Raw genomic sequence first — 26,056 nt, forward strand, 5'->3', positions numbered from 1 at the left:
TGGAAAAGGTCAGTTTTCATTCCAACCCCAAAGAAAGGCAATGCCAAAGAATGCTCAAGCTACCACACAATTGCACTCATCTCACATGCTAGTAAAGTAATGCTCAAAATTCTCCAAGCCAGGCTTCAGCAATAAGGGAACTGTGAACTTCCAGATGTTCAAACTGGTTTTAGTAAAGGCAGAGAAACCAGAGATCAAATTACCAACATCCGCTGGATCATCGAAAAAGCAAGAGAGTTCCAGAAAAACATCTATTTCTGCTTTACTGACTATGCCAAAGCCTTTGACTGTGTGGATCACAATAAACTGTGGAAAATTCTGAGAGAGATGGGAATACCAGACCACCTGACTTGCCTCTTGAGAAACCTATATGCAGGTCAGGAAGCAACAGTTAGAACTGGATATGGAACAACAGACAAGGATATTACCAGAAGAGAAATAAGAGGCCAATATCCTCGATGAACATAGATGAAAAAATTTACAAAGTAGCAAATTTAATAATACTTTAAAAGGAACATAAACCATGATCCAGTGGGTAATATTCCGGGGATATAAGGATGGTTTCTTATCCACAAATCAATCGATGCGATATACCATATTAATAAAAAAGGGGTAAGAATCATATGATCATCTCAGTAGGTATAGAAAAAGCATTTGACTAGATTCAACATCCTTTCATTATAATAACTCTCTTCATATTAGTGTAGAAGGACTGTACCTCAACATAATGAAAGCAATAAATGGAAAACCCATAATTAACACTACACTTAACAGTAATAGCTGGTAGTATTACCCCTGAGATCAAGATCATGGCAATAATGCCTTCTCTTGTCGCTTCTGTTTGCTATAATGCTGCTGTAATAATCAAAATGAACTCATAGAAACAGAGAGTAGAAAAGTAATTGCCAGTGGAAAACAGAAATTGGTAAAATGATACATACTTTCAGTTGTAAGATGAATAAGATCTGAAGATCTAATGTATAACATGGTGAAAATACTATATAATTATTACATAATTAGGCAATAGAATTATATAATTATTATATAAATAAAATTTGCTGAGAGTAGAGCTTAAATGTATTCACACACAAAAAATAGGATAAATAAGTGAAATGTTCAATGTATTAATTCACCTAACAGGGTGAATCATTTCACAATGTAAAGTGAAAGTGAAAGTCACTCAGTTGTGTCCTACTCTTTCAACCCCATGGACTATACAGTCCATGGAATTCTCCAGACTAGAATATTAGAGTGAGTAGCCCTTCCCTTATCCAGGAGATCTTCCCAACTCAGGGATCAAATCCAGGTCTCCCGTATTGCAGGTGGATTCTTTACCAGCCGAGCTACACGGGAAGCCCAGGAATACTGGAGTGGGTAGCCTATCCCTTCTCAAGTGGATCTTCCTGACCCAGGAATTGAACCGGGGTCTCCTGCATTGCAGGCAAATTCTTTAACAACTGAGCTATCAGGGAAAACCCTCACAATGTACACATGTATCACATCATCAATTTGTACACTTTAAATACTTTATAATCTTATTTGTCAACTATACCTCAATAAAGCTAGAAAATGATAGCAGCTTTATCTGGAAATCTACTATACAACTTAATTCCTATAGCTTTTAAAAATATGTTAAGGTCCGTCTAGTCAAGGCTATGGTTTTTCCAGTAGTCTTGTATGGATGTGAGAGTTGAACTTGAAGAAGGCTGAGTGCCAAAGAATTGATGCTTTTGAACTGTGGTGTTGGAGAAGACTCTTGAGAGTCCCTTGGACTGCAAGGAGATCCAATCAGTACATTCTAAAGGAGATCAGCCCTGGGTGTTCTTTGGAAGGAATGATGCTAAAGCTGAAACTCCAGTACTTTGGCCACCTCATGCGAAGAGTTGACTCATTGGAAAAGACTCTGATGCTGGGAGGGATTGGGGGCAGGAGGAGAAGGGGACAGCAGAGGATGAGATGGCTGGATGGCATCACTGACTCAATGGATGTGAGTTTGAGTGAACTCCAGGAGTTGGTGATGGACAGGGAGGCCTGGCATGCTGGGATTCATGCGGTTGCAAAGAGTCAGACACGACTGAGCAACTGAACTGAACTGATTGTATACTTAAACTTTTCCCTAAAGTTAAACCTTTTATTAACTGTTCTCACCACATCCACAAAATAATGATTATAGTACAAAGGGCAAGAGGAAACTTTGGGAAGTGATGGATATGTTTATGTCCTTGATGATGCTAATAATTTCACGGGCATGTCCTTATCTCCAAATTCATCAAGTTTCACACATAGGTACAGTTTTTTGGTGGTGACTATACCTTAAGGTGGCTTAAAGAATAGTAACAGAGCCAGATTTAAGAAGTAAGAGAGGACATAAAGACGATGTTGATTAAAAAAAAAAAAAACAAAAAAAAACAGAGAGTGGGAAGAACATGTTAAAAAAAACTCAGATAAAGTCAAATGCTCCAGAAGGAAGTAGGACTTCCTTTAAATCCCAGGACAAAATCAGAAAAAAAAAATTTGTAAAACTCTTAGGTAAACACCACACTCAGCATGGCTAAAAAGCAACTTGGTTCCTTTACGAAAACTACAAATGGCTGAAGACGGTGTTTAGTTCAATGGGACTAAGACAGTATCCTCCACCACCTGCCTCCACATGAGTCTGCTATGGATTAATTATGATGTGTAGAGAATGCAGAATTTCCCACGTGCCCCAACACTGGAAAACTAACAGATTAAAAGAGGAAGGCTGGAATCATGAAGTGAATGCTGATGAAGGGAGATCTCATGAAGAGAGCCTGATAATCTCTAAAAGATGGAATATAATCAGCCACACCTTATTAGAAAGCAATTGAGAGCAGACTGAGTTACACCACAGTGGATGCCCACAGAGGCAGGATCTGGTGGTAAGTCAGCCTCAATCTCTCTCTGATGACCAGAAGTATGCATGCCACCCTTTGTCTAAGATATGGAAGAAGGAAAAGAAAAGGTGGAAGGAATTGTGTAAGTTAGCAAGCATGACTTACATGGACTTCATCTGAGATGATGGTAGTATATGAATTTTCCCAAAATAAAATCACTAGATGACACTGAAATTCAATAGCTCAATTCATCTGCTTTCATCAGATTCCAGGAATTCAAGCAGATTGCCAGTTCCAAGAATTCAACCATAAATGCAAATTTTGAGAGAATGGACTTTGGAAGAGGAGTTTGTATTTCAATAGCCAGACTAGAAAAAGATTTATCATGTAAAGTCGGTTTAAGATATTTTGAGATACATTCTATACGAAGAGAATAGAGCATCAATAAAAAGAGTTATTTCAATCTGAGAAACAAGAAAAATGAGACTGGAAGGAGAGAAACTTGGAAAAAGATTTGGAAATGGAATCCCACTCTCATTTCAATCTTCACGATGCGTGCATGCTCAGTCATGTCCGACTCTTGCAACCCCATGGATTGTAGCTCACCAGGCTCCTCTGTCCATGAAATTTTCCATACAAGAATACTGGAGTGGGTTGACATTCCTACTCCAGGGGATATTCCTAACCCAAGAACTGAACCCACATCTTGGCAGGCAGATTCTTTACCACTGTGCCACCTGAGAAGCCCTCACTTCTTGATACCATTAAACTAATCTCTGTTATTTTAAAAGGACCTCCCATGGAGAATTCCCCAGGAGTTCAATAGTTAGAACTCCATGCTTTCACTGCTGAGGGTACAGACTTAATTCCTGGTCAAGGGACCTAAGATCCTGCAAGCCACAAAGCCAAATAAATAAATCGTTAAAAACACACACACACACACACACACACACACACACACACAAAGCCTCTCCATGGTCTTTTAGAACAAGGGGATGAGATTTTTGAATGAAAGACATTTGGAGAGATAACAGGGACATGCTCAACAAACACATATCAATAACTAAGAATTGTTTTTTCAATTGAGGATGAGAGTTGGTAGATTTGAGTGATTCCAAGAGCAAGAAGTGACATCAATTATTTTCCAGGGCATAAACTAGGAATATTGGAAGTCTCTTAGAGAAGCCAGTGTTCTACCCATTGATAGGTAAATAAACTATTTATGGGATAAACTTTGGTATGGCTTATGCCAAATATGGGGTCTAAAAGTTTCTGAATTCTCAGGAAAGGAATACAGAATGACTGGAAATATGAACATATTCAAAGAATCTTGGGATCAAAAGGAACAGTCTGTATATTAAATAGATTTACTGACTAAAGATCATGGCCATTACAATAAGCATAATTAGAAGGGTCTCAAAATATGCATAAAGTATAAATAAATGCAGTCAGTCACTCTCAACAAACGTTGAGTAACAAACCAGCAGCCTGGTCAAGCTTTATCAAAGTGGGAGCATGTGAGGAATTTTCTGAGTGTGATCCATGTAATGGGCTAGATAACAAAACTGAGTACTAAAATAGGCAATGAAGTCATGTCTGAACATCTGAGTTCATTGTGTAGTTTTCAATCCTGCTACTGCTGTGCCAGTTAATTGTATCACATTCAGATGTGCACAGCGACATTTGGCATTCTTCTGATTTTTTTACTATTCGTTAAACAACACTTATGTTATCACTGATGTGATACAATACTTATTTAAAACTTAAGTTTCATTAAAGGACAGAATGATAAGACATTGTTTTGTTTCCCCTCTCCAGGGATGTTCTTTGTGGAAAATTAGCTTGTGTTTGGCCACAAAATAGTACTTATAGAAGTGATGTTCGATCTGCCATTTATTCATATTCTCAAGGACTTCTGTGCGTAACTACTGCGTCATCAGTGAGATCAGGTGGAAGAGACTATACCTATGTGGCTGATGGCACCGTGTGTGGAGCACAGATGGTAACAAACCATGTTCACTTGCATGTACCTGTGTTAGATTATGGAATTATCAGTTACTATATTCCACGATGACTATCCCAATCATACAGAAAGGATTTGAACCTGGCGCTGCCATTTATTTCCCGTATGATATGGAAAAGATTATTAAACCAAGCCTCGGTAATCAAATAACATTGGATTAATCTGTCATCAGTCCTCAGGGACAAGATGCATTTTTAAGCACAGGAGTCTACTGACAGTTGATTCTGTTTAGATCTTTGAATTCTGATGGTTTTAAATCATAAAATTCTAATTTTGTGTTTTTAATTTTTCCTGCTTCAGAAAAAACATAATTGAGCATTCATATTTTATCTGTATTGTCAAAATATAAGTGTGAGAAATTTGGAGGACCCAAACCAGAAGTCTGTACTGGCAGAGCACAGCTATAGCAATGTACGAGCTCATGTTGAGATATACATGTAGTACTATTTATGTAGCTAAAAAACAAAGGGAGAAGAAAAATAGTTCAGAAGCTAAGGGAGTCAGTCTGAAATATGAATGCACACATTCCAGAAAATATAAGGCAGCAGTTGTAAATCAGTGTTTTATGTAAATGGCATTTAGTACTTATGTATTAAAAATAAAACAAAACCTTTTTTTAAAATTTTATTTTATTTTTAAACTTTACAATATTGTATTAGTTTTGCCAAATATCGAAATGAATCCGCCACAGGTATACCTGTGTTCCCCATCCTGAACCCTCCTCCCTCCTCCCTCCCCATACCATCCCTCTGGGTCGTCCCAGTGCACCAGCCCCAAGCATCCAGTATCATGCATCGAACCTGGACTGGAGACTCGTTTCATACATAATATTATACATGTTTCAATGCCATTCTCCCAAATCTTCCCACCCTGTCCCTCTCCCACAGAGTCCATAAGACTGGTCTATACATCAGTGTCTCTTTTGCTGTCTTGTACACAGGGTTATTGTTCCCATCTTTCTAAATTCCATATATATGCATTAGTATACTGTATTGGTGTTTTTCTTTCTGGCTTACTTCACTCTGTATAATAGGCTCCAGTTTCATCCACCTCATTAGAACTGATTCAAATGTATTCTTGTTAATGGCTGAGTAATACTCCATTGTGTATATGTACCACAGCTTTCTTATCCATTCATCTGCTGATAGGCATCTAGGTTGCTTCCATGTCCTGGCTATTATAAACAGTGCTGTGATGAACATTGGGGTACCTGTGTCTCTTTCAATTCTGGTTTCCTCAGTGTGTATGCCCAGCAGTGGGATTGCTGGATCATAAGGCAGTTCTTAAAATGGTTAATCAAACAGCCGGTTTTTCTGTCTGCGTTGAGCAGTCCTATCCCCTTGGGAACTTGCTTCTTGTGGTCAGCACCTTCTAACATGGCTCCACTGCTCCCACTTCCTGATACTCACTCCCCATGTGATCCTCCTCGTCTGTGTGTGCACTGGATATACTGACTGCTTCTAAGAAAGAGAAGATGGTGAAAGTTATGGAGTGTCATTTATAAGATTCGTTTTAGAAAAGACAGTGACTTCTGTTTGGCATGCACTTTCTTTCTCTCACCTTCTCAGCTTGCTTGCTTTGCTAAAGCAATCTACATGGTGGAGAAACTCATACAGAAAAGCTTTTCATGATATCAATTTGTCAATTTTTCCTTTCATGGAACATGTGTTTTGTGTCAAGTCTAATAAGCCTAGTTATAACCCTGGGTCATGAAGATAGTCTCACAGATTTTTTTATTTCTAAAAATATGTAATATTGTGTTTAACATTTAAGTTTGTTCTACATTTGGTTTATTTTCAGTTAATTTACTTTAACCTGAGGTTTAGGTTGAGGTTCATTTTTTTGGACTTTTGTCAAAAAAATGAATTGAGGGTATTTTCGTGAGTCTGTTTTTGGATTGTCTAGATTGTTATATTAATCTGCAGGTCTATATATCTACCAATATCATGTTCTTTTGATTACTTTAGCAATTTCAGTTCAGTTCAATTCAGTTCAGTCGCTCAGTTATGTCCAACTCTTTGTGACCCCATGAATCGCAGCACACCAGGCCTCCCTGTTCATCACCAACTCCCGGAGTTCACCCAAACTCATGTCCATCGAGTCGGTGATGCCATCCAGCCATCTCATCCTCTGTCGTCCCCTTTTCCTCCTGCCCCCAATCCCTCCCAGCATCAGAGTCTTTTCCAATGAGTCAACACTTCGCATGAGGTGGCCAAAGTACTGGAGTTTCAGCTTTAGCATCATTCCTTCCAAAGAACTCCCAGGGCTGATCTCCTTTAGAATAGACTGGTTGGATCTCCTTGCAGTCCAAGGGACTCTCAAGAGTCTTCTCCAACACCACAGTTCAAAAGCATCAATTCTTCAGCACTCAGCCTTCTTCACAGTCCAACTCTCACATCCATACATGACCACAGGAAAAACCATAGCCTTGACTATGGGGCCATGTTAATCTTCTCTGTGTCATTCCAGTTTTAGTATATGTGCTGCTGAAGTGAACACTACAGTAAGTTTTGAAATCAAGAAGTGTGAGTCCTCCAATTCTGTTCTTTGTAAAGACCATTTCAGCTATATAGACTCTCTTGTGATTCCATGTGCATTTTATGATGGGTTTTTCTATTTATGAAAAAAAATCTGTCTTGAAATTTTGACAGATTGCATTGAATTTATAGATGTTTTGGATAGTATTGATATACTAATAATATTATGTCTTCCAGCCCATATACACAGGATAAATTTTATTTTTCTGTTTTAATTTTTTTTTTAATATTTCTTTCAGTTTTCAGTGTATGCTTCTTGGTTAATTTTAATTGTCTAATAATAGTGGATGCTATTCTTCTTGAATGGTATTCTTAATTTCCTTTTTAGAATGTCCATTGTTTAGAAATGTCTTTAGTTTTATATGTTAATATTTTATACTGCAAATTTACTGAATTGTTGATTAGTTCTAACAAACTTTTGTGTATGTGGAGTCTTTAGAGTTGACATACAAGATTATATCACCTGCAAAGATATAATTTTGCTTGTTTATTTATAATGTGTGTGCTTTTCATATTTTCTTGCCTGATTGCTCTGGCTAGCACTTCCAATATTATATCCAAGAGAAAGAGCAAAAATGTACTGGTATACACAACATCATTTATTCATTGGCTATATGTTAATTTTCAGGAAATAATTGCAAAATGCTAAATTTCATTCTTCTTTTCAAGACTTCATCATGTGTTATGCTGATGTATTTTAAAAAGTCAAGAGAAATAAGTTAAAAGCTTAGCTTAAATAATAGAGAAAAGTAAATGAGGGGGAAAAAAAAATGACTAATTTAACCCTTGATTAACCACTTCAACATAACTAGGGTTTTGCAATGCATATTAGGTTAAAATATTTCTCTTGATGGATTATTATAATTAGTATTATAACAAGGATTTATGATAATGTACCATCCAAAATAATAATTTATATTTTACACTAAAACTAAAATAATAAATTGTTTTCCAGTTTTTGAGCAGACAAATCATTAATATTAATCTAACCAATTATTCATAGCAGAACATTAACTCCCATAATGGTGATTCTCATTTCAGTTCCCAATTGTAAGTATCAAAACCAAAATCATGTGGCATCACTACATAAACTGTGTTAAGGTGAACACTCTCAGATTTTTTTTTTTAACTCTTACTATTGTTTGGATTTTTGTATTGGATTGACGGAATCTTTGTTCCAAAATCAGAGTGATGCATAATATAAAGTCTCAGTAAGTATGTCTTTTGTTCTTTTGTATACACATGATATAGTTAATTCCTTGTGTCAGATTTGTAAATAACTATGAAATATTTGCTTGTTTTGTTTTAGTATTGTATAAATAAAACCTGCAAAGAAGTTCCTTTAATGGGATATAATTGTAATGCCACTATAAAATGCAGAGGAAATGGGGTAAGCTACTTTTGTTTTTGTAATTCTAAATTTTATGTTATTTTTTGAGTAATTCAACATAAAAAATCTATCCTGTTTGGGAGAAATGAAAATCTAAGTTGCTCTTTTATCCAGGCTTGCCTAGGAATAGCTAACTAATATAAAGAAAATCAGCTGATTACCAATCGATCAAAACACTATTTAGTGAACTGTACTATATGTGTACTGAATTTATTGTAAGCATTCAAAACTTATGAATTGGTAACACATTTAAATTAAAAAAAATAATTTTCTCATGCAAATAAATGCATATTTTGCTTATATTGTGGGCATATTTCTTCTTCCTCATACTCTTCATAATTAAAATTTAAAGCTATATAGTATTTTACAGAAGATATTCTTAAAGACATGATAGAGAATTTCTGAAGTTTTTATGAAGAGGCTTCTACTAGAAAGTATCTTTATGCAAAAAACATTTTTTTCTCAACTGTTTATCCATTTTAATCTGGCAATACAGATTTGTAGTTACTTTTGCATTTAATATTTACTTCTTAAAAATGTATAATTTGGGACCCTTGTTTCACTGCTTTCCAAAAAGATAATCAGTATATAATTCGGTCAACATTATAGAAATGAAATTAAATTTATCAGTATTCAGTTTTGTAATATTCAGTGTTACAATTTACTTGGTTGCTTTTAGAAGATATAGAATGCTACTGCTTTGTCTTGAATTTTCTATGAAACTTTTCTGTAAACAAAAAGGATAGCTACATTTTCATGTTTTGTCTTTTACTTTCATTAATTGTTAGCATTGTTGGTCTGATCTTTTGCTCTTCTTTGTTCAATTCTCTACTTTAAGCCTTCAGCCTCAATATTTTTTGTAAAATCTCAAACCAAACTTATAGTTTGCAGTTTATTGATACATTTTTAGCTGTAATTAACATACAATATCATATTAGTTTCAAATGTCAGTTCAGTTCAGTCACTCAGTTGTGTCCAACTCTTTGTGACCCCATGGACTGCAGCACACCAGACCTCCCTGTCTATCACCAACTCCCGGAGTTTACTCAAACTCATGTCCATTGAGTTGGTGATGCCATCCAACCATTGTATCGTCTGTCGTCCCCTTCTCCTCCTGCCTTCAATCTTTCCCAGCATCAGGGTCTTTTCAAATGAGTCAGTTCTTCACATCAGGTGTCCAGAGTATTAGAGTTTCAGCTTCAGCATCAGTCCTTCCAATGCATATTCTGGACTGATTTCCTTTAGGATGGACTGGTTGAATCTCCTTGCAGTCCAAGGGACTCTCAAGAGTCTTCTCCAACACCACAGTTTAAAAGCATCAATTCTTCTGCAATCAGTTTTCTTTTTAGTCCAACTCTTACATCCATATATGACTACTGGAAAAACCATAGCTTTGACTAGGTGGACCTTTGTCATAATTTGATACTTTATACATTATGAAATTAACATTCCAGTAAGACTAGGTTTATGTACATTCTATTTTATAGTAAAAAGTTTTATTTAAAAAATCCAAAATATAGCTACTTTGATGTTCCTAAGAGATTTGGTCTATTATGTTAATTTTTTTTCTAAAATTTATATTATAGGGAATTTATCTATTTAGATTTTATATTCTAGATAAATGTTTTTTCTGACATTACATTGTTTATCTGTTTTAATCAGAGAGATAGGGTGCTGGAATACCACTTTAAAGTAGAGAGAAATATATCTTGTGCAGTATGCATTTAAAGTTCTAGCATATCAACAATGCAAAAATGTCTTTCCACATTAAAAAAAAATCATTGGCACAAAATTATTAAGTTTTAGTTCTGCTCTCCCAAAACTTTGTAAGCTCAGTTGGACTGTTCTATTTCCTGCAGTCCTGTCAAAGAGAAATGTGATGGTAGTTTAATTCCATTTTATTTGTGCTGAATGCTATGAGATTACTTTTCTTCATTTTCTGACATTAGAAGTATTACTGACAAGTGACTAAGGTATACGTTTTCATTTCGTTTTTTTCTGCTAAGAACTCCTTGGGTTAGAAAGATCCTCTGGAGAAGGAAATGGCAACCCACTCCAGTATTCTTACATGGGAAATCGCATGGACAGGGGAGCCTGGTGGGCTACAGTCATGGGGTTACAAAAAGTCAAACACGATTTACCAACTAAACACCTAACACTAGAAAGTCAAATTACATATCTAGTCTGAAATAGCAAGTCATTCTTCACTTAATAAAATTTAATAATATTTATTTGCTTATTGCTTCTGCTCTAGCTAACCATCTTTTTTCTTTCACTACATTAGTAAAAATGTAATGATGGTAACCTCTGCTGTTTATGTTAAATCAGGATAGGGGAAAATTTGGGGATTAGATTTGAAATATGAAATAAATGATATTTTAGTCTTAATTTCAAAATTTTACATTAAAATATTTATCACCAGAGTGTTGTGTGTGTATGTGTGTGCTCAGCTGTGTCCAACTCTGCAACTCCATGGACCATAGCCTGCAAGCCTCCTTTGTCTATGGAATTTTTCCAAGCCAGAATTCTGGAGTGGGTTGCCATTTCCTAATCCAAGGGATCTTCCCAAACCAAGGTTGAACCCACATCTCTTGTGTCTGCTGCATTGGCAGGCAGATTCTTTACCACTAAGGCCACCTGGGAAGTCGGGCTACACTAAATACCAAAAAAAAAAAAGAGAGAGAGAGAGAGAGAGATTGATGTGTAAATTAGAAGAACACTTTTGGATTACAGTATTATAAGTAAAACTCATTTTATTGAAATCAATTTTGATATGTAGGGAAAATAAATTTAAAATTTCAATAATCTTTCAGTTCAGTTCAGTCGCTCAGTCATGTCCAACTCTTTGTGACCCCATGAATCACAGCACGCCAGGCCTTCCTGTTCATCACCAACTCCCAGAGTTCACTCAAACTCATGTCCATCGAGTCGGTGATGCCATCCAGCCATCTCATCCTCTGTCATCCCCTTCTCCTCCTGCCCCCAATCCCTCCCAACATCAGGGTCTTTTCCAATGAGTCAACTCTTCGCATCAGGTGGCCAAAGTATTGGAGTTTCAGCTTTAGCATCATTCCTTCCAAAGAACACCCAGGGCTTATCTCCTTTAGAATGGACTGGTTGGATCTCCTTGCAGTTCAAGGGACTCTCAAGAGTCTTCTACAACACCACAGTTCGAAAGCATCAATGCTTCAGTGCTCAGCTTTCTTCACAGTCCAACTCTCACATCGATACATGACCACTGGAAAAACCATAGCCTTGACTAGATGGACCTTTGTTGGCAAAGTAATATTTCTGCTTTTGATTATGCTATCTAGGTTGGTCATAACTTTCCTTCCAGGGAGTAAGCGTCTTTTAATTTCATGGCTGCAATCACCATCTATAGTGATTTTGGAGCCCCAAAAAATTAAGTCTGACACTGTTTCCACTGTTTCCCCATCTATCTGCCATGAAGTGATGGAACCAGATGCCATGATCTTAGTTTTCTGAATGTTGAGCTTTAAGCCAACTTTTTCACTCTCCTCTTTCACTTTCATCAAGAGGCTTTCAGCCATATGGGTGGTGTCATCTGCATATCTGAGGTTACTGATATTTCTCCCAGCAATCTTGATTCCAGCTTGTGCTTCCTCCAGCCCAGCATTATCTATAAACCCCCCAAATTTGTCATTATCAGCATACATGGACAAAACACAATGTCTCCAATATAATGATAGGAAATAACCATAAATGTCTATTTCTTAAAATGTGCTAGCCCTATATTTATACCTTTAGGTATGGGAATAAATTCATAATTTTTCATTAGTGATGTTTGTTTGTCAAAAACCTGGGAATGAGTATTTATATGTTTGTGGATGTGGGTATGTGTGTTTATCTGTGAATATATGTAAAACAGAAAGCGCTTAGCAGTGGAGAGGGACTTAATTAGTGGATGAAGGCCCTCTTTTGTGTGTTAGTTGTTCAGTCATTTCCGACTCTTTGCGGCCCCATGGAGTATCGTTGCCAGGCTCCTCTGTCCATGGAATTCTCCAGGCAGGAATATTGGAGTGGGTAGCCATTCCCTTCTCCAGAGGATCTTCCTGAACCAGGGATCAAACCTGGATCTCCTGCATTACAGGCAGATTCTTTACTGTCAAGCCCAAGGGAAGCACTATGTATCAATATATAGTCTTTAATAAACTTAGAAGACAAGCATTTTGCCTTCTTGCATTTCTTTTTCTTGGAGATGGTTTTGGTCAAAACCTCCTGTACAATGTTACAAACCTCGGTCCATAGTTCTGCAGCCATTCTGTCTACCAGATCTAGTCCCTTGAAACTATTCATCCCTTCCCCTGTAAAATCATAAGGGATTTGATTTAGGTCATTCCTGAATGGCCTAAAAGGAGAAAAGGAAAGATATATCCAACTGAATGCAGAGTTCTAGAGAACAGCAAGGAGAGAAAGCCTTTTTAGGTGGAAAATGTAAAGAAATAGAAGAAAACAATAGAATGAGGAAGACTAGAGCTCTCTTCGAGAAAATTAGTGATACCAAGGGAACATTTCATGCAAGGATGAGCACAGTAAAGGACAGAAATGGCAAGGACCTGATAGAAGCAGAAGAGATTAAGAAGAGGTAGCAAGAATACACAGAAGAACTGTATAAGAAAGTCTTAATGTCCCGGATAACCATGATGATGTGGTCACTCATCTAGAGCCAGACATCCTGGAGTATGAAGTCAAGTGAGCCTTAGGAAGCATACCTATGAACAAAGCTAATGGAGGTGATGGAATTCCAGCTGAGCTATTTCAAATCCTAAAAGATGATACTGTTAAAGTGCTGCATTCAATATGCCAGCAAATTTGGGAAACTCAGTAGTGGCCACAGGACTGGAAAAGGTGAGTTTTCATTTCAGTCCCAAAGAAAGGTAATGCCAAAGAATGTTCAAATTACCATAAAATTGCACTCACTTCACATGCTAACAAGATTATGATCAAAATCCTTCAAGCTCGTCTTCAGAAGTACATGAACCGAGAACTTCCAGATGTACGAGTTGGATTTAGAAAAGGCAGAGGAACCAGAAGTAAAATTGCCAACATCCATTGGATCATAGAAAAAGCAAGGAAATTCCAGAAAAAAACAAAACACAAACAAACAAAAACATCTACTTCTGCTTCACTGACTATCTTAAACACTTTTTCTGTGTGGATCACAACAAACTGGAATATTCTTAAAGAGATAAGAATACCAGACCACCTTATCTGCCTCCTGAGAACCTGTATGCAGGTCAGGAAAGGCCAGTCAGAACTGGACATGAAGCAAAAGATTGGTTCCAAATTGGGAAAGGAGTATGTCAAAGATGTATATTGTCATCCTGCTTATTTAACTTATATGCAGAGCATATCCTGCAAAATGACGGACAGGATGACTCACAAGCTGGAATCAAGACTGCTGGGAGAACTATCAACAACCTCAGGTATGCAAATGATAGCACTCTAATGGCAGAAAGTAAAGAGGAACTGAAGAGACTCTTGATAAGGATGGAAGAGGAGAGTGAAAAAGCTGGCTTAAAACTCAGCATTCAAAAAATGAAGATCATGACATCTGGTCCCATCTGCTGCTAAGTCGCTTCAGTCGTGTCCAACTCTGTGCGACCCCACAGACGGCAGCCCACCAGGCTTCCCCGTCCCTGGGATTCTCCAGGCAAGAATACTGGAGTGGGTTGCCATTTCCTTCTCCAATCTGGTCCCATCACTTCATGGCAAATCAGTGGGGGAAAAGTAGAAACAGTGGCAGATTTCATTTTCTTGGACTGCACAATCACTGAGAATAGTGACTGCAACCACAAAATTAAAAGATGCTTCTTGGGAAAAAAATATGACACATCTAGATAGCATATTAAAAATCAGAGACATCACTTTGCCTACAAAAGTCCATATAGTCAAAGCTCTGGTTTTTCCAGTAGTCATGTATGGATGTGAGAGTTGACCATAAAGAAGGCTGAATCCCAAAGAATTGATGCCTTTGAACTGTGGTGCTGGAGAAGACTTTTGAGAGTCCCTTGGACAGCAAGGAGATCAAGCCAGTCAATCCTAAAGGAAATAAAGCATGAACATTCATTGAAAGGACTGATGCTAAAGCTGAAGTTCCAATACTTTGGCCACCTGATGGGAAGAGCAGACTCATTGGAGAAGACCCTGATGCTGGGATATATTGAGGGCAAGAGGAGAAGGGAGCAACAGGATGAGATGGTTGGATGGCATCACTGATTCAATGGACCTGAGTTTGAGCAAACTCAGGGAGATAATGAAGGACAGAGAAGCCTGTTGTGCTACAGTTCATGGGTGGCAAAGAGTTAGAAACAACTTAGCAACTGAACAACAACAAACTTAGAAGATCAGGGATTTTATTCTTTTGAAAGTAAGTATATATGACATACAGAGACTATCATGATTCATAGTAATTACACATTTTTCTGTTTCAGATATGTAATAATTTAGGCAATTGTCATTGCATTCCTGACTATACACCTCCAGATTGTGAATTACACATTGGTTCACCAGGAGGAAGTATTGATGATGGATATGATCATAAATCTTGTGAGTAGAAATTAAACTTTTAAATTCTAGAATGTTTTAAAAATAAAGCATCAAAATAGGATGCTTTATGAAATAAAGAAATACACTATTAACTAAAATCTTTCATGATCTCCCAAGTGACTAAAAGAATTACTTTGAATAGTGGCTTTCATTAAATTAATGTTAAATAACATTTGCAATGTGCTTTCCACAGAGACACCCAGTTTTAATCAACTCAGTTACTAAAATACAATATAGTACTCAAGTTTCAATAAACATCATGTGTGCTCAGTCGCTTCAATCATGTCTGTCTCTTTGTGAGCCTATGGACTGTGGCTCAGCAGGCTCCACTGTTCATGGGATTTTCCAAGCAAGAATAGTGGAGTGGATTGCCAGTTCCTCCTCCAGGGGGTCTTCCCAACCCAGGGATCGAACCCAACCCTGCATTGGCAGGCAGGTTCTTTACCACTAATGCCACCTGGGAAACCCTAATAAACATCATAGCATGAATTAAAAAATAAATATGGATGGGTGAACATCATGCAAATTATTTGCATTCCATGTTATTAAAAACTTTACAGGTTATTAAAAAGCACGTCTAGGATAAGGTGTTTATTTTGAATGAAATTTATGTAAAAAATGTATGACGAAATATAAGTATACGTATTTACTAGGAAATAATAGTAAATCACATTTTGAGTGATGAAGTACAAGTTTATACTTTCTCTAGTTTCCATGAATGAAGGCAAGTTGCTATTCATTGATTCAACATCTATGATAAAAACTCTCAATAGGGCTTCCTTTGTGGGAAGAATCCACCTGCCAATGCAGAGGACATGGGCTCAATCCCTGGTCCGGAAGGATTCCACATGCCACAGGACAGCTAAGTCCACCCACTGCAGCTATTGAATTGATATGCCCTAGAGCCTGAGCTCCACAACAAGAGAAGCCAGCTCAGTGAGAAACCCGCACACTGCAACCAAGAGGAGCCACTGCTCATCACAAACTAGGGAAAGCCTGCACTCAGCAATGAAGACCCACCACAGCCAAAAATAAAACAGATAAATAAATCTTAAAAAAATAAAACTGTCAACAGTGTGGGTATAGAGTGACTATACTTCATCAAGGTAGAGTCCACATATGGCAAACCCAAAACTAACATCATTCAGTTCAGTTCAGTTCAGTCGCTCAGTCTTGTCCGACTCTTTGCGACCCCATGAATTGCAGCACGCCAGGCCTCCCTGTCCATCACCAACTCCTGGAGTTCACTCAGACTCATGTCCATCGAGTCAGTGATGCCATCCAGCCATCTCATCCTCCGTCGTCCCCTTCTCTTCCTGCCTCCAATCCCTCCCAGCATCAGAGTCTTTTCCAATGAGTCAACTCTTTGCATCAGATGGCCAAAGTACTGGAGTTTCAGCTTTAGCATCATTCCTTCCAAAGAACTCCCAGGGCTGATTGCCTTCAGAATGGACTGGTTGGATCTCCTTGCAGTCCAAGGGACTCTCAAGAGTCTTCTCTAACACCATAGTTCAAAAGCATCAACTCTTCAGCACTCAGCTTTCTTCACATCATACACAATAGTTAAAAGCTGAAAGCTTTTCCTCTAAGATCAGAAATAAGACAAGGATGCCTATGCCCACTACTTTTATCCAGCACAAAATTGAAAGTCCTAGTCACAGCAATTAAACAAAAATAAATAAATAAAATAAATCCTAGATTTTAGTTGTATTTGATGAGTGTTTTCTTTTTTTAAAAATTAACTTATTTATTTTTATTGGAGGATAATAGCTTTATGATATTGTGTTGGTTTCTACCTATATCAACATTTTAGTTTGCTTTTTAATTAATTTATTTATTTTTAATTGGAGGAGAGCATTTTATTCTTATTGGACTACATGGCCCAAATTGTTTCATATGCATCCATTTGTAAAATTTTTCTTGTATTTGTGTCATTTCAGTGGAACAGCTGGACACCCATAAGCAAAAGAATTATCCTACTCACAGACCTCACAACTTTCAAATATTAACTCAAAATGGATAATAGTCCTAAAGTCTAAAAGTATAGCTAAGGACAAGTTCAGGCAATGGTAGTGACTGGAGACAGTGATATGCATATACTTGGCTGTGGGGCCCAAGTGCAGGTGTCCAGGTGGTGGCAGATGTCAGTTGAAGATGTGTTTGTAGTGATCAGGGCTGGGGTAGGTGGCAATGGCTGGAGCCAACTATTGGCTCACTGGCTGTTCCGATGGCCCTGAATGTCAGTGTGCTTTCCTATTGCTTCACACTCTACTTCTGCGAATGCATACTACAAGGGAAATCAGTGATGAGGTGTGGAAATTGAGTTCTGGGGCATGCCAGTGCACAATCGGACAGGCTAGCTCCAGGTAGGCACAGTGATGCCCACCACTGTCAGAAGTCCGATTGTGACCTGGATCTAACAAACAGCTAGAGTATGCTCTCCTATAGCTGTTCTCTTCCTCCCCTGGGTGTGTGCACTGTCTTGGAGGTCAGGTCTTGCTGGGGGTGTGCAGGTTCAGAGCTGAAGGCAGGGGCTGGTTACAAGTAGGCATGGTGGGGCGGGCCAGTCAGAGAGGCAGAACCTGATCTGGATCTGACAAACAGCTGCAGGGGCCATGGGTGTTGATATGCTCTCCTGTGGCTGGACGCTCACCCCAGAACATGCAGTGGAAGCCAGAGACGAGTCAGGCTGGGAACATACAAGCACATGACTGCAGGGGCTATTCACAGGTGGACACGGTAACATTGACCAGTGATGGAAGGCAGGACCTGACTCTGTCCACAAACAGCAGTGTGTGGCCGGGAAGGAAGGCAGGGGAAAGGGAAGGCTAGCTGGCTATACATTCACCTGTGGCTATAGGTTGTTGTTTTACCAGTCAGTTGCTGAGTCGTGTCCCACTATTTGTGACCCCATGGACTGTGGCCCACCAAACTTCTCTGTCTGTGAGATTTCCTGGGCAAGAATACTGGAATGGGTTGCCATTTTCTTCTTCAGGGGTTCTTCCCCACCCAGGGATAGAACCTGTGTCTCCTTCATTAGCAGGCAGATTCTTTACACTGAGGCACCAGGGAAGCCTCTGCAGATTACTTCCACTTATATCAGAGGGTTTGGTCAGTATATCCTTCCCCCCAAAGCATATGGATTAAAAAGAAAATCAGTGTTTCTGTACAGTAATATGATCCTATATGAAAAAATCCTAATGAGTCACCAAAACCTAAAGAGTAAGGTGGAAGAAAATGAGATCAATATACAAAAAACAATTGTATATCTACAAACTAAAAAGAGACAATCCAACAATGACATTAAGGAAGCAATTTTATTCATGACAGCATAAAAAACAAAATACTTAGAAATAAATTCAGTGGAAAAGTACATGATTTGTACACTGAAAACTTCAAACCATTGCTGAGATAAATTAAAGAAAATTTAAGTAACTGAAGAGACATTTATGTTCAGAGTTTGGAAAACACTTGTTACAAGGTCAGTTCTCCCCGGATTTATCTATACACTCAGGAAAATCCCATTGCAAGTCATCCATCAGGTTCATTTGCAGAAATTGACAAGCTGATTATAAACTTTATACAGAATTTCAAAGGGACTAGTGTTGTCAAAATAACTTTGAGACAGAGTGATGTTAGATAAAATACATCACCCAATTACAGAACTTTCTATAAAGTTACAATAATCAATGCAGTGTAACATTGATTTTAACATAGACATGTAGATCAATGGAACAGAATAAATCACTGGAAGTAGAGCCACAGATGCATGGAAAACTAATTTTCCATAAAGTGCAAAGCAAATCAGTGAATAATGGATAACTTTTTCAGCAAAAAGTGCTGGAACAATTATATACTCACATGCAGAAAAAAAGAATTCTGTACATCATGTGTAAAAATTCACTCAAAGTGGATCACACACCAAAATGTGAAGCCTAAACGTATAAAACTTCCAGAAGAGAAAATATGAGAAAACCTAAGTGCCTTTGGATTAAATGATTATTTTTTTTAACATGTGATACCAAAAGCACATTCTAAGGAGGAAAGGTGAAAATTTGGATATCATCACAATGAAAAGCTTTTGCTCTTCAAAACTCTTGAAGAGTTTTGTATATAACTAGAGTTAGGTATATAACTAACAAAGTATTTATATTCTGAATATATACAAATTTTATATTCACAATATAATCTTTGACAATTAATAATGGAAAACAAACAGCCCAATAAAGATGGGAAAAATATGGATACTTTATCAAAGAAGATATATAGATGATAGATAAGCACATGTAAAGATGCCCAATGTCATTGTTCATCAAAGAAATGCACACTAAAATCACAGTTACACAATTACACAATTACTGTTACATTCTTTTAAAATTTATTTAAATTTTAAAGACTAACCACATGAAGTTTTGCCAAAATGGGAGGACAGTGTCTCATACACTACTGTTGAAATGTAAAAGTGTACAGTTTCAGCTTCTTCTTAAAAGAATCGTATTTATTTATTATTTATCTTTGACCGTGCTGGGTCTTCGTTGCTGCACAGGGTTTTTCTAGTCGGAGTGAGCAGGGGCTGCTCAGTAGTTGTGGCGTGAGGGCTTCTCACTGCAGTGACTTCTCACTGCAGAGCACAGGCTCTAGGGCCTGAGGGCCTCAGTAGTTGCGGCTCCCCAGCTCTAGAGCACATGGGCTTAGTTATTCCTTGGCATATGGGATCTTCCTGGATCAGGGCTGGAACCCGTGTCTCCTGCACTGGCAGGTGAATTTATCACTGAGGCTCCAGGGAAGCCCTTAGCTTCTTTCACCTATCATGTAATGCAGTCACTTTACTGCTTAATCAAGAGAATAGAATGCCTTCACCCCTACAAAACTTTGTACACAAACGTTCATAACAGCTTTACATGTAATAGATACGATTTGAAAACAACCCAAAGACAAATCAACAGGTGATGGATCAACAACGTGTGGTATATTCAAAAAACAGCATACTATTGAACAATAAAAAGGAATGAGCCACTGTTAAAAATACCAATGTGGATGGATGTCAACATTTCTGCTGTGTGAAAAAAGCAAGATTAAAATGAATACAGACTGTGTGACTTTATTTATATTAAATTGTAGAACACCTAAACTAATAGAGAATGCTGATTTGGTTGCTTGTGTTGGGAGTGGCAGCAAAGCAGCATTATATGGGCAAGAAGAAACTTGTGGGTGATGGATGTATTCACTCCAGTTGAGCCTTGGACTACATGGATTTGAACTTCTCTGTGCATTAACAGGGATGTCTCGCATGCTGCAGTCCATGAGGTTGCAAAGACTCAGACACAACTTGGCGACTGAACAACAAGTGCATCCACTTGTACACAGATTTTATTTCAATAAATACCACAGTAGTGTAGCATCAGAAGTAGACTAAATCCATGGGTGAGCAGCTGCAGATATGGTGGAACCTGCACTACAGAGAGACCTCAGATATGGAGGACCAATGCTAAAGTTAAACATGAGTGTTTAGACTGCTTGGAGTGGATCCCCCAACCCTGCAACGTTCAGGAGTCAACTGTCTTTTGACTGATGTGGTGGTTTTATAGATATAAACATATATATATATACACAACATATAATATACATCTCAAATAGATTCATGTATTTGCATCTAAAATAACAGTAAATCTGTTAAAAAATCACAAAATTTAAATGACATCAAATACAAGAGTCACACTATTTTGTTGTCAAATCTCAGACATTAAACTTATTTTCCCTACCAATACTGATAAGAATTTTACATTAATTGAAGAAAATCCATAACAATCAAAACAAAAAATAATCTTTTAAGTGCATGCCTCATTTGCTCTATCTTATCCATTGTACAGTTATAGTGTTCACATTTCATCATATACGAAGAATCAGTTCAGTTCAGTTCAGTTGCTGAGTAGTGTCCGACTCTTTGCGACCCTATGAATTGCAGCACACCAGGCCTCCCTGTCCATCACCAACTCCTGGAGTTTACTCAAAATCATGTCCATTGAGTCGGTGATGCCATCCAACCATCTCGTACTCTCGTGCACTTCTCCTCCTGCCTTCAATCTTTCCCAACATCCCGGTCTTTTCAAATGAGTCAGTTCTTCACAAGAATAACTATATAATAAAAGAAGGAAAATACAAGCTATACCAAGACTCTCATTCATTGCTAGTGTGAATGTAATTCCTACAACCACTTAGGAAAACCACTGGAAAAGTTACAAATGTTTGGTTTGCTGCTGCTAAGTCACTTCAGTCATGTCCGACTCTGTGCGACCCCATAGACAGCAGCCCACCAGGCTCCCCCATCCCTGGGATTCTCCAAGCAAGAACACTGGAGTGGGTTGCCATTTCCTTCTCCGTTATAATCTGTCAAAAATGATCCATGGATTAGTGATTTTCCATGGATGGTGGCTGAAAGAAAGTAGATTAGAGGTAGTGAGATGCTGGTAATATTACTTTTCCTGGATTTGGTGCTGGTTACATAGATGTGTTCAATTTAGAAAATTCTCTGAGCTATAAAATGATGACGTGAATGCATGTCTGTTAGTATTGTTACATTTCTGTAAAAAATCTACTAACTAAATAGTAATGGAGAAAAGCAATATCTTTTTTTTTTTGTTTTGGTTTTTTTAAATATAAATTTATTTATTTTAATTGGAAAACAGAATTATGATTAGAAAATTTCCTGGTGTGTACTTTTGAGACTCTAGCAGAGTATGTCTTGAGATCTGGATTATTTTTCTAATTATTTGCCAATATATTTATTTATTGTGTACTTTTGCTGCTGCTGCTGCTAAGTCACTTCAGTCGCGTCTGACTCTGTGCAACCCCATAGACGGCAGCCCACCAGGCTCCGCCGTCCCTGGGATCCTCCAGGCAGGATCACTGGAGTGGGTTGCCATTTCCTTCTCCAATGCATGAAAGTAAAAAGTGAAAGTGAAGTCGCTCAGTCGTGTCCGACCCTCAGCGACCCCATGGACTGCAGCCTTCCAGGCTCCTCTGTCCATTGGATTTTCCAGGCAAGAGTACTGGAGTGGGGTGTCATTGCCTTCTCCGTGTGTACTTTTGGGAATTGTGTAATATTTGAATTTTTTAAGACAGCAAAAGGGCATACTATATTGTTGACTGTCAACAAGAGGGAAAAAATACACACCACACACACATTACATATAGGTAGATACAGACACAAGTATGGGTATAGAAATGGATTTTATTCACATGTATAAAATATAAATACTGGATGGAGAAACATAGTCATTTAAAAATGGTTTCTTTTGAGGAGCAAAACTATGTGACTTGGCAAGGCAGTGGATGGGGGCTTTTCACAGCATATTGCTAAATTTTTAACTTAACCCCAACTAATATGCCACCTTTAAAATAAATAAATAAGATGAGTGTACTAAACAGAATTCAAACTGCATATACAGTATCATAATATTTTAAAAATATGCATAAAAGATGACTAGTAAGCCTCCAATACTTTGGTCACCTGATGCGAAGAACTGACTAATTGGGAAAAAACCCTGATGCTGGGAAAGATAGAAGGCGGGAGGAGAAGCGGACAACAGAGGATGAGATGGTTGGATGGCATCACTGACTCGATGGATATGAGTTTGAGCAAGCTCCAGGAGTTGTTGATGGACAGGGAGGCCTGGTATGCTGCAGTCCATGGGGTCGCAAAGAGTGGACACAACTGAGTGAATGAACTGACTGAACTGAGTAAGCCTATGAAAAATATTCAATTGTTTTGGGTATGAGCTTAAATGCCCTTTTATTTTCTCATATATGACAGTTTACAAGGTCTTAAACTTTCAATTATGTATATGATTTTACATGTATGCATATGATTGCTGTCCAACTCTTTGCAACCCCATGGACTTAAGCCCACCAGGTTCCTCTGTCCATGGAATTTTCCACGCAAGAATACTGCAGTGAGTTGCCATTCCCTCCTCCAGGATGCATATGATTAAAGTGAGATAAATAGAAATTTATTCAAACATTCAGTGAATATCCACTTATTTCTGTGTTTCACTTCCAGATACAACGTTTACTAAAAAAAGCTACAATACACATCAGAACTGGCTTATTTTAAGTTTCTACATTTTTCTGCCCTTTTTCATAATTTTCACCATTATGATCATGAAGCGAAATGAAATGAGAAAATCATGCAACAAAGAGAGTGTGGAATATGAGGGGTAAGTAAGATTTTGCAAATAATTTAGTATCTCAAATTGTGCTAGTCATTAACCAGTGTCATAAATTCATAATTATATAATATTTGTTATATTTATTATGGAATGTGTGCTATTTTAAAATCTAAACAAATGTCCTTTTATCCATTCTGTTTTCCCAATAGTTCATTATTAGCATATTAAGACAAATCAAAATTTTAACTGCTCTAGAACTGTTTTCCTGATGAATATTCCACAGTGTAGTAGGGACTTAATATGAGAAAACTATATTTGGTATATCATTTTAAGTTCCTAAGTAGATCTAAATTAAGTAGCAGTGTTTGTTTCCTTCAGAGAAATCCTTTTTATCCAACTTAGAATTTATATTAAAAATGTCATTAATAAATCCTTGAACCTCAAAATATTTTTATCTCTTTAGTAGTCTCAAATGTTGTTAAAAAAATCTCTGCAGAATTCCTCTGAAATTAGGCACTGTTTCTTATAAACCTGTGCGTGATATTCTTACTTTTGTCCATCTTCCTTTCTGATGACCTAACTCTTTAACTCATTGAAGGCAGGAAACCTTTATATTAATCCCAATATGTGACAGCATGAATGAGGATTTTAGCCTCAAAGTGACATTTTCTTTGAAAACTATTATTGTGTGTTGTGCTTAGTCGCTCAGTCCTGTCTGACTCTTTGTGACCCTGTGGGCTGTAGTCTGCCAGGCTCCTCTGTCCATAGGATTCTCCAGGCGAGAATACTGGAGTCGGTTGCCATGCCCTCCTCCAGGGGATCTTCCTGACCCAGGGATTGTACCCAGATCCCCCACATTGCAGGCAGATTCTTTACCATCTGAGCCACCAGGGAAGCCCATTTTATGAAGACATACTCAATTATACACACATCACATGTATATCATTTAGGGAAATGTTGGATCATATTCACTGAAAGAGAAAGTGACTCAATCGGCCATCATGAGACTTTACAGAGGAAAAGAAAAAAAGAGAATTCAAAGAAAGCCTTGACAGGTAATGTTGTTGAGGGAACCTGTGTAATGTACATGCTGAATACAGCTCCATATCTAAAAATTCATGCTGTCCCAGCCTTAATGACTGTTCCTTTACAAACTCTCCCACCAGACCTGGGATGTGTACCATTAAGCATTCCATCTTTGTTTATTCTATAAGTATATACTGGAGCTTTTGAATACATAATTTTTACCAGATGGGAAAAATTGTTTTATCTTATAGCCATATATTTATTTCCATCATGCATTAGGCTAGGGCTGTGGGTTTAGGTAATAAGTTCACAGAGCTGGAACATCATTCTCATCACATCACATCAAAGACAAATGCTATGAACTGATAATATCAATCTTGATAACTTGGAGGAAGTAGTGTTTGTCAGGTATTTCCTAAGAACATGAAAACACCTGTTAGATTATTTTTCTCTCTTTTTATACTTAAATCTATAAAAAAAAAAAAAAAAAGGGCAGCTAAATGTGCCCCGTATGTTTTTGGTTTTGAGTAGTTCTCCACTTTCAGGCTCTATAAAGGGTGTTTCAGAATTATCTTGTATATTCCTTGTCACAGCCCTAGAAGCAGCCTTTTCTACAAGGATTGTTGGTTTCTTTTATTGGAAAACAATATTATAGACCTAGATGCTAGGTTTGCTCCTTGCTATTTGGGTTTCATTGCTTCTAGAACCTCACAACAGACAGATATATGAGTCTGATATATGTGTACAACACATGTATACACACAATTGTCCTTAGATATCCTGCAGATAAGTCCTTTATCACATATTTGTTGTAGCCGGGTGGTCTGAATTTTTGCAACCCTATGAACTGTAGCAAACCAACTGTAGCAAACTGTAGCAAAACCTGGTTTCCTCTGTTCCCCACTAACTCCTGGAATTTGCTGAAATTCATTTCCATTGAGTTAGTGATGCTGTCTAACCATCTCATCCTCTGCTGCCCTCTTCTCCTTTTATCAGATAAAAATTGAGGGGTTTTTTTCTTCAGATATGTGTCATATTTTCATTCAAATCACAGTATATTTTGCTGAGGAAACATTTTTAAATTTTATCATTGTTTTCCATCTTGGATTATGCTTTTGCTGTTATATTTAAAAACTTACCACCAAACCCAAGGTCACTGAGGTTTTCTCCTATGCTTTCATCTTGAAGATTTATAGCTTTGCAATGCATATTTAGACCTATGATTCATTTTGAGGCAGTTTTTGTGCAAAATTTGAAGTAAAATTTGAAAGTATGACATATGTGATAAAGTTTGTATTTTTGCAAATGTATGCCAAGTAGTCCAGCATCATTTGTTGAAAGAACTATATTCATTAAAATGCCTTTGCACCTTTATTGAAAATCTTGAACATATATATGTAGGTCTAATTTTGAATGAAGGAAATTAGATATTTCTTATTTTAATATTTTAAATATTAAAAATTTAAAATATTTAATATTTTAATATT

The 26,056-nt window shown here is 37.5% G+C and overlaps 1 protein-coding gene across 1 annotated transcript in view; it reads left to right on the forward strand.

The window, feature by feature from the left end:
* ADAM18 (ADAM metallopeptidase domain 18) overlaps positions 1–26,056 on the forward strand; it is a 108,635-nt gene that overhangs the window by 80,250 nt on the left and 2,329 nt on the right. The window contains exons 16-19 of the mRNA XM_010846438.1: positions 4,674–4,857; positions 8,725–8,805; positions 15,261–15,375; positions 23,435–23,591. Of these exons, the coding sequence (XP_010844740.1) occupies positions 4,674–4,857; positions 8,725–8,805; positions 15,261–15,375; positions 23,435–23,591 (537 nt within the window). The remainder of the gene's footprint in view (positions 1–4,673; positions 4,858–8,724; positions 8,806–15,260; positions 15,376–23,434; positions 23,592–26,056) is intronic.

This window comes from Bison bison, unplaced genomic scaffold, assembly GCF_000754665.1.
Source record: "Bison bison bison isolate TAMUID 2011002044 unplaced genomic scaffold, Bison_UMD1.0 scf7180017864236, whole genome shotgun sequence".
NCBI classification, from domain to species: Eukaryota; Metazoa; Chordata; class Mammalia; order Artiodactyla; family Bovidae; genus Bison; species Bison bison.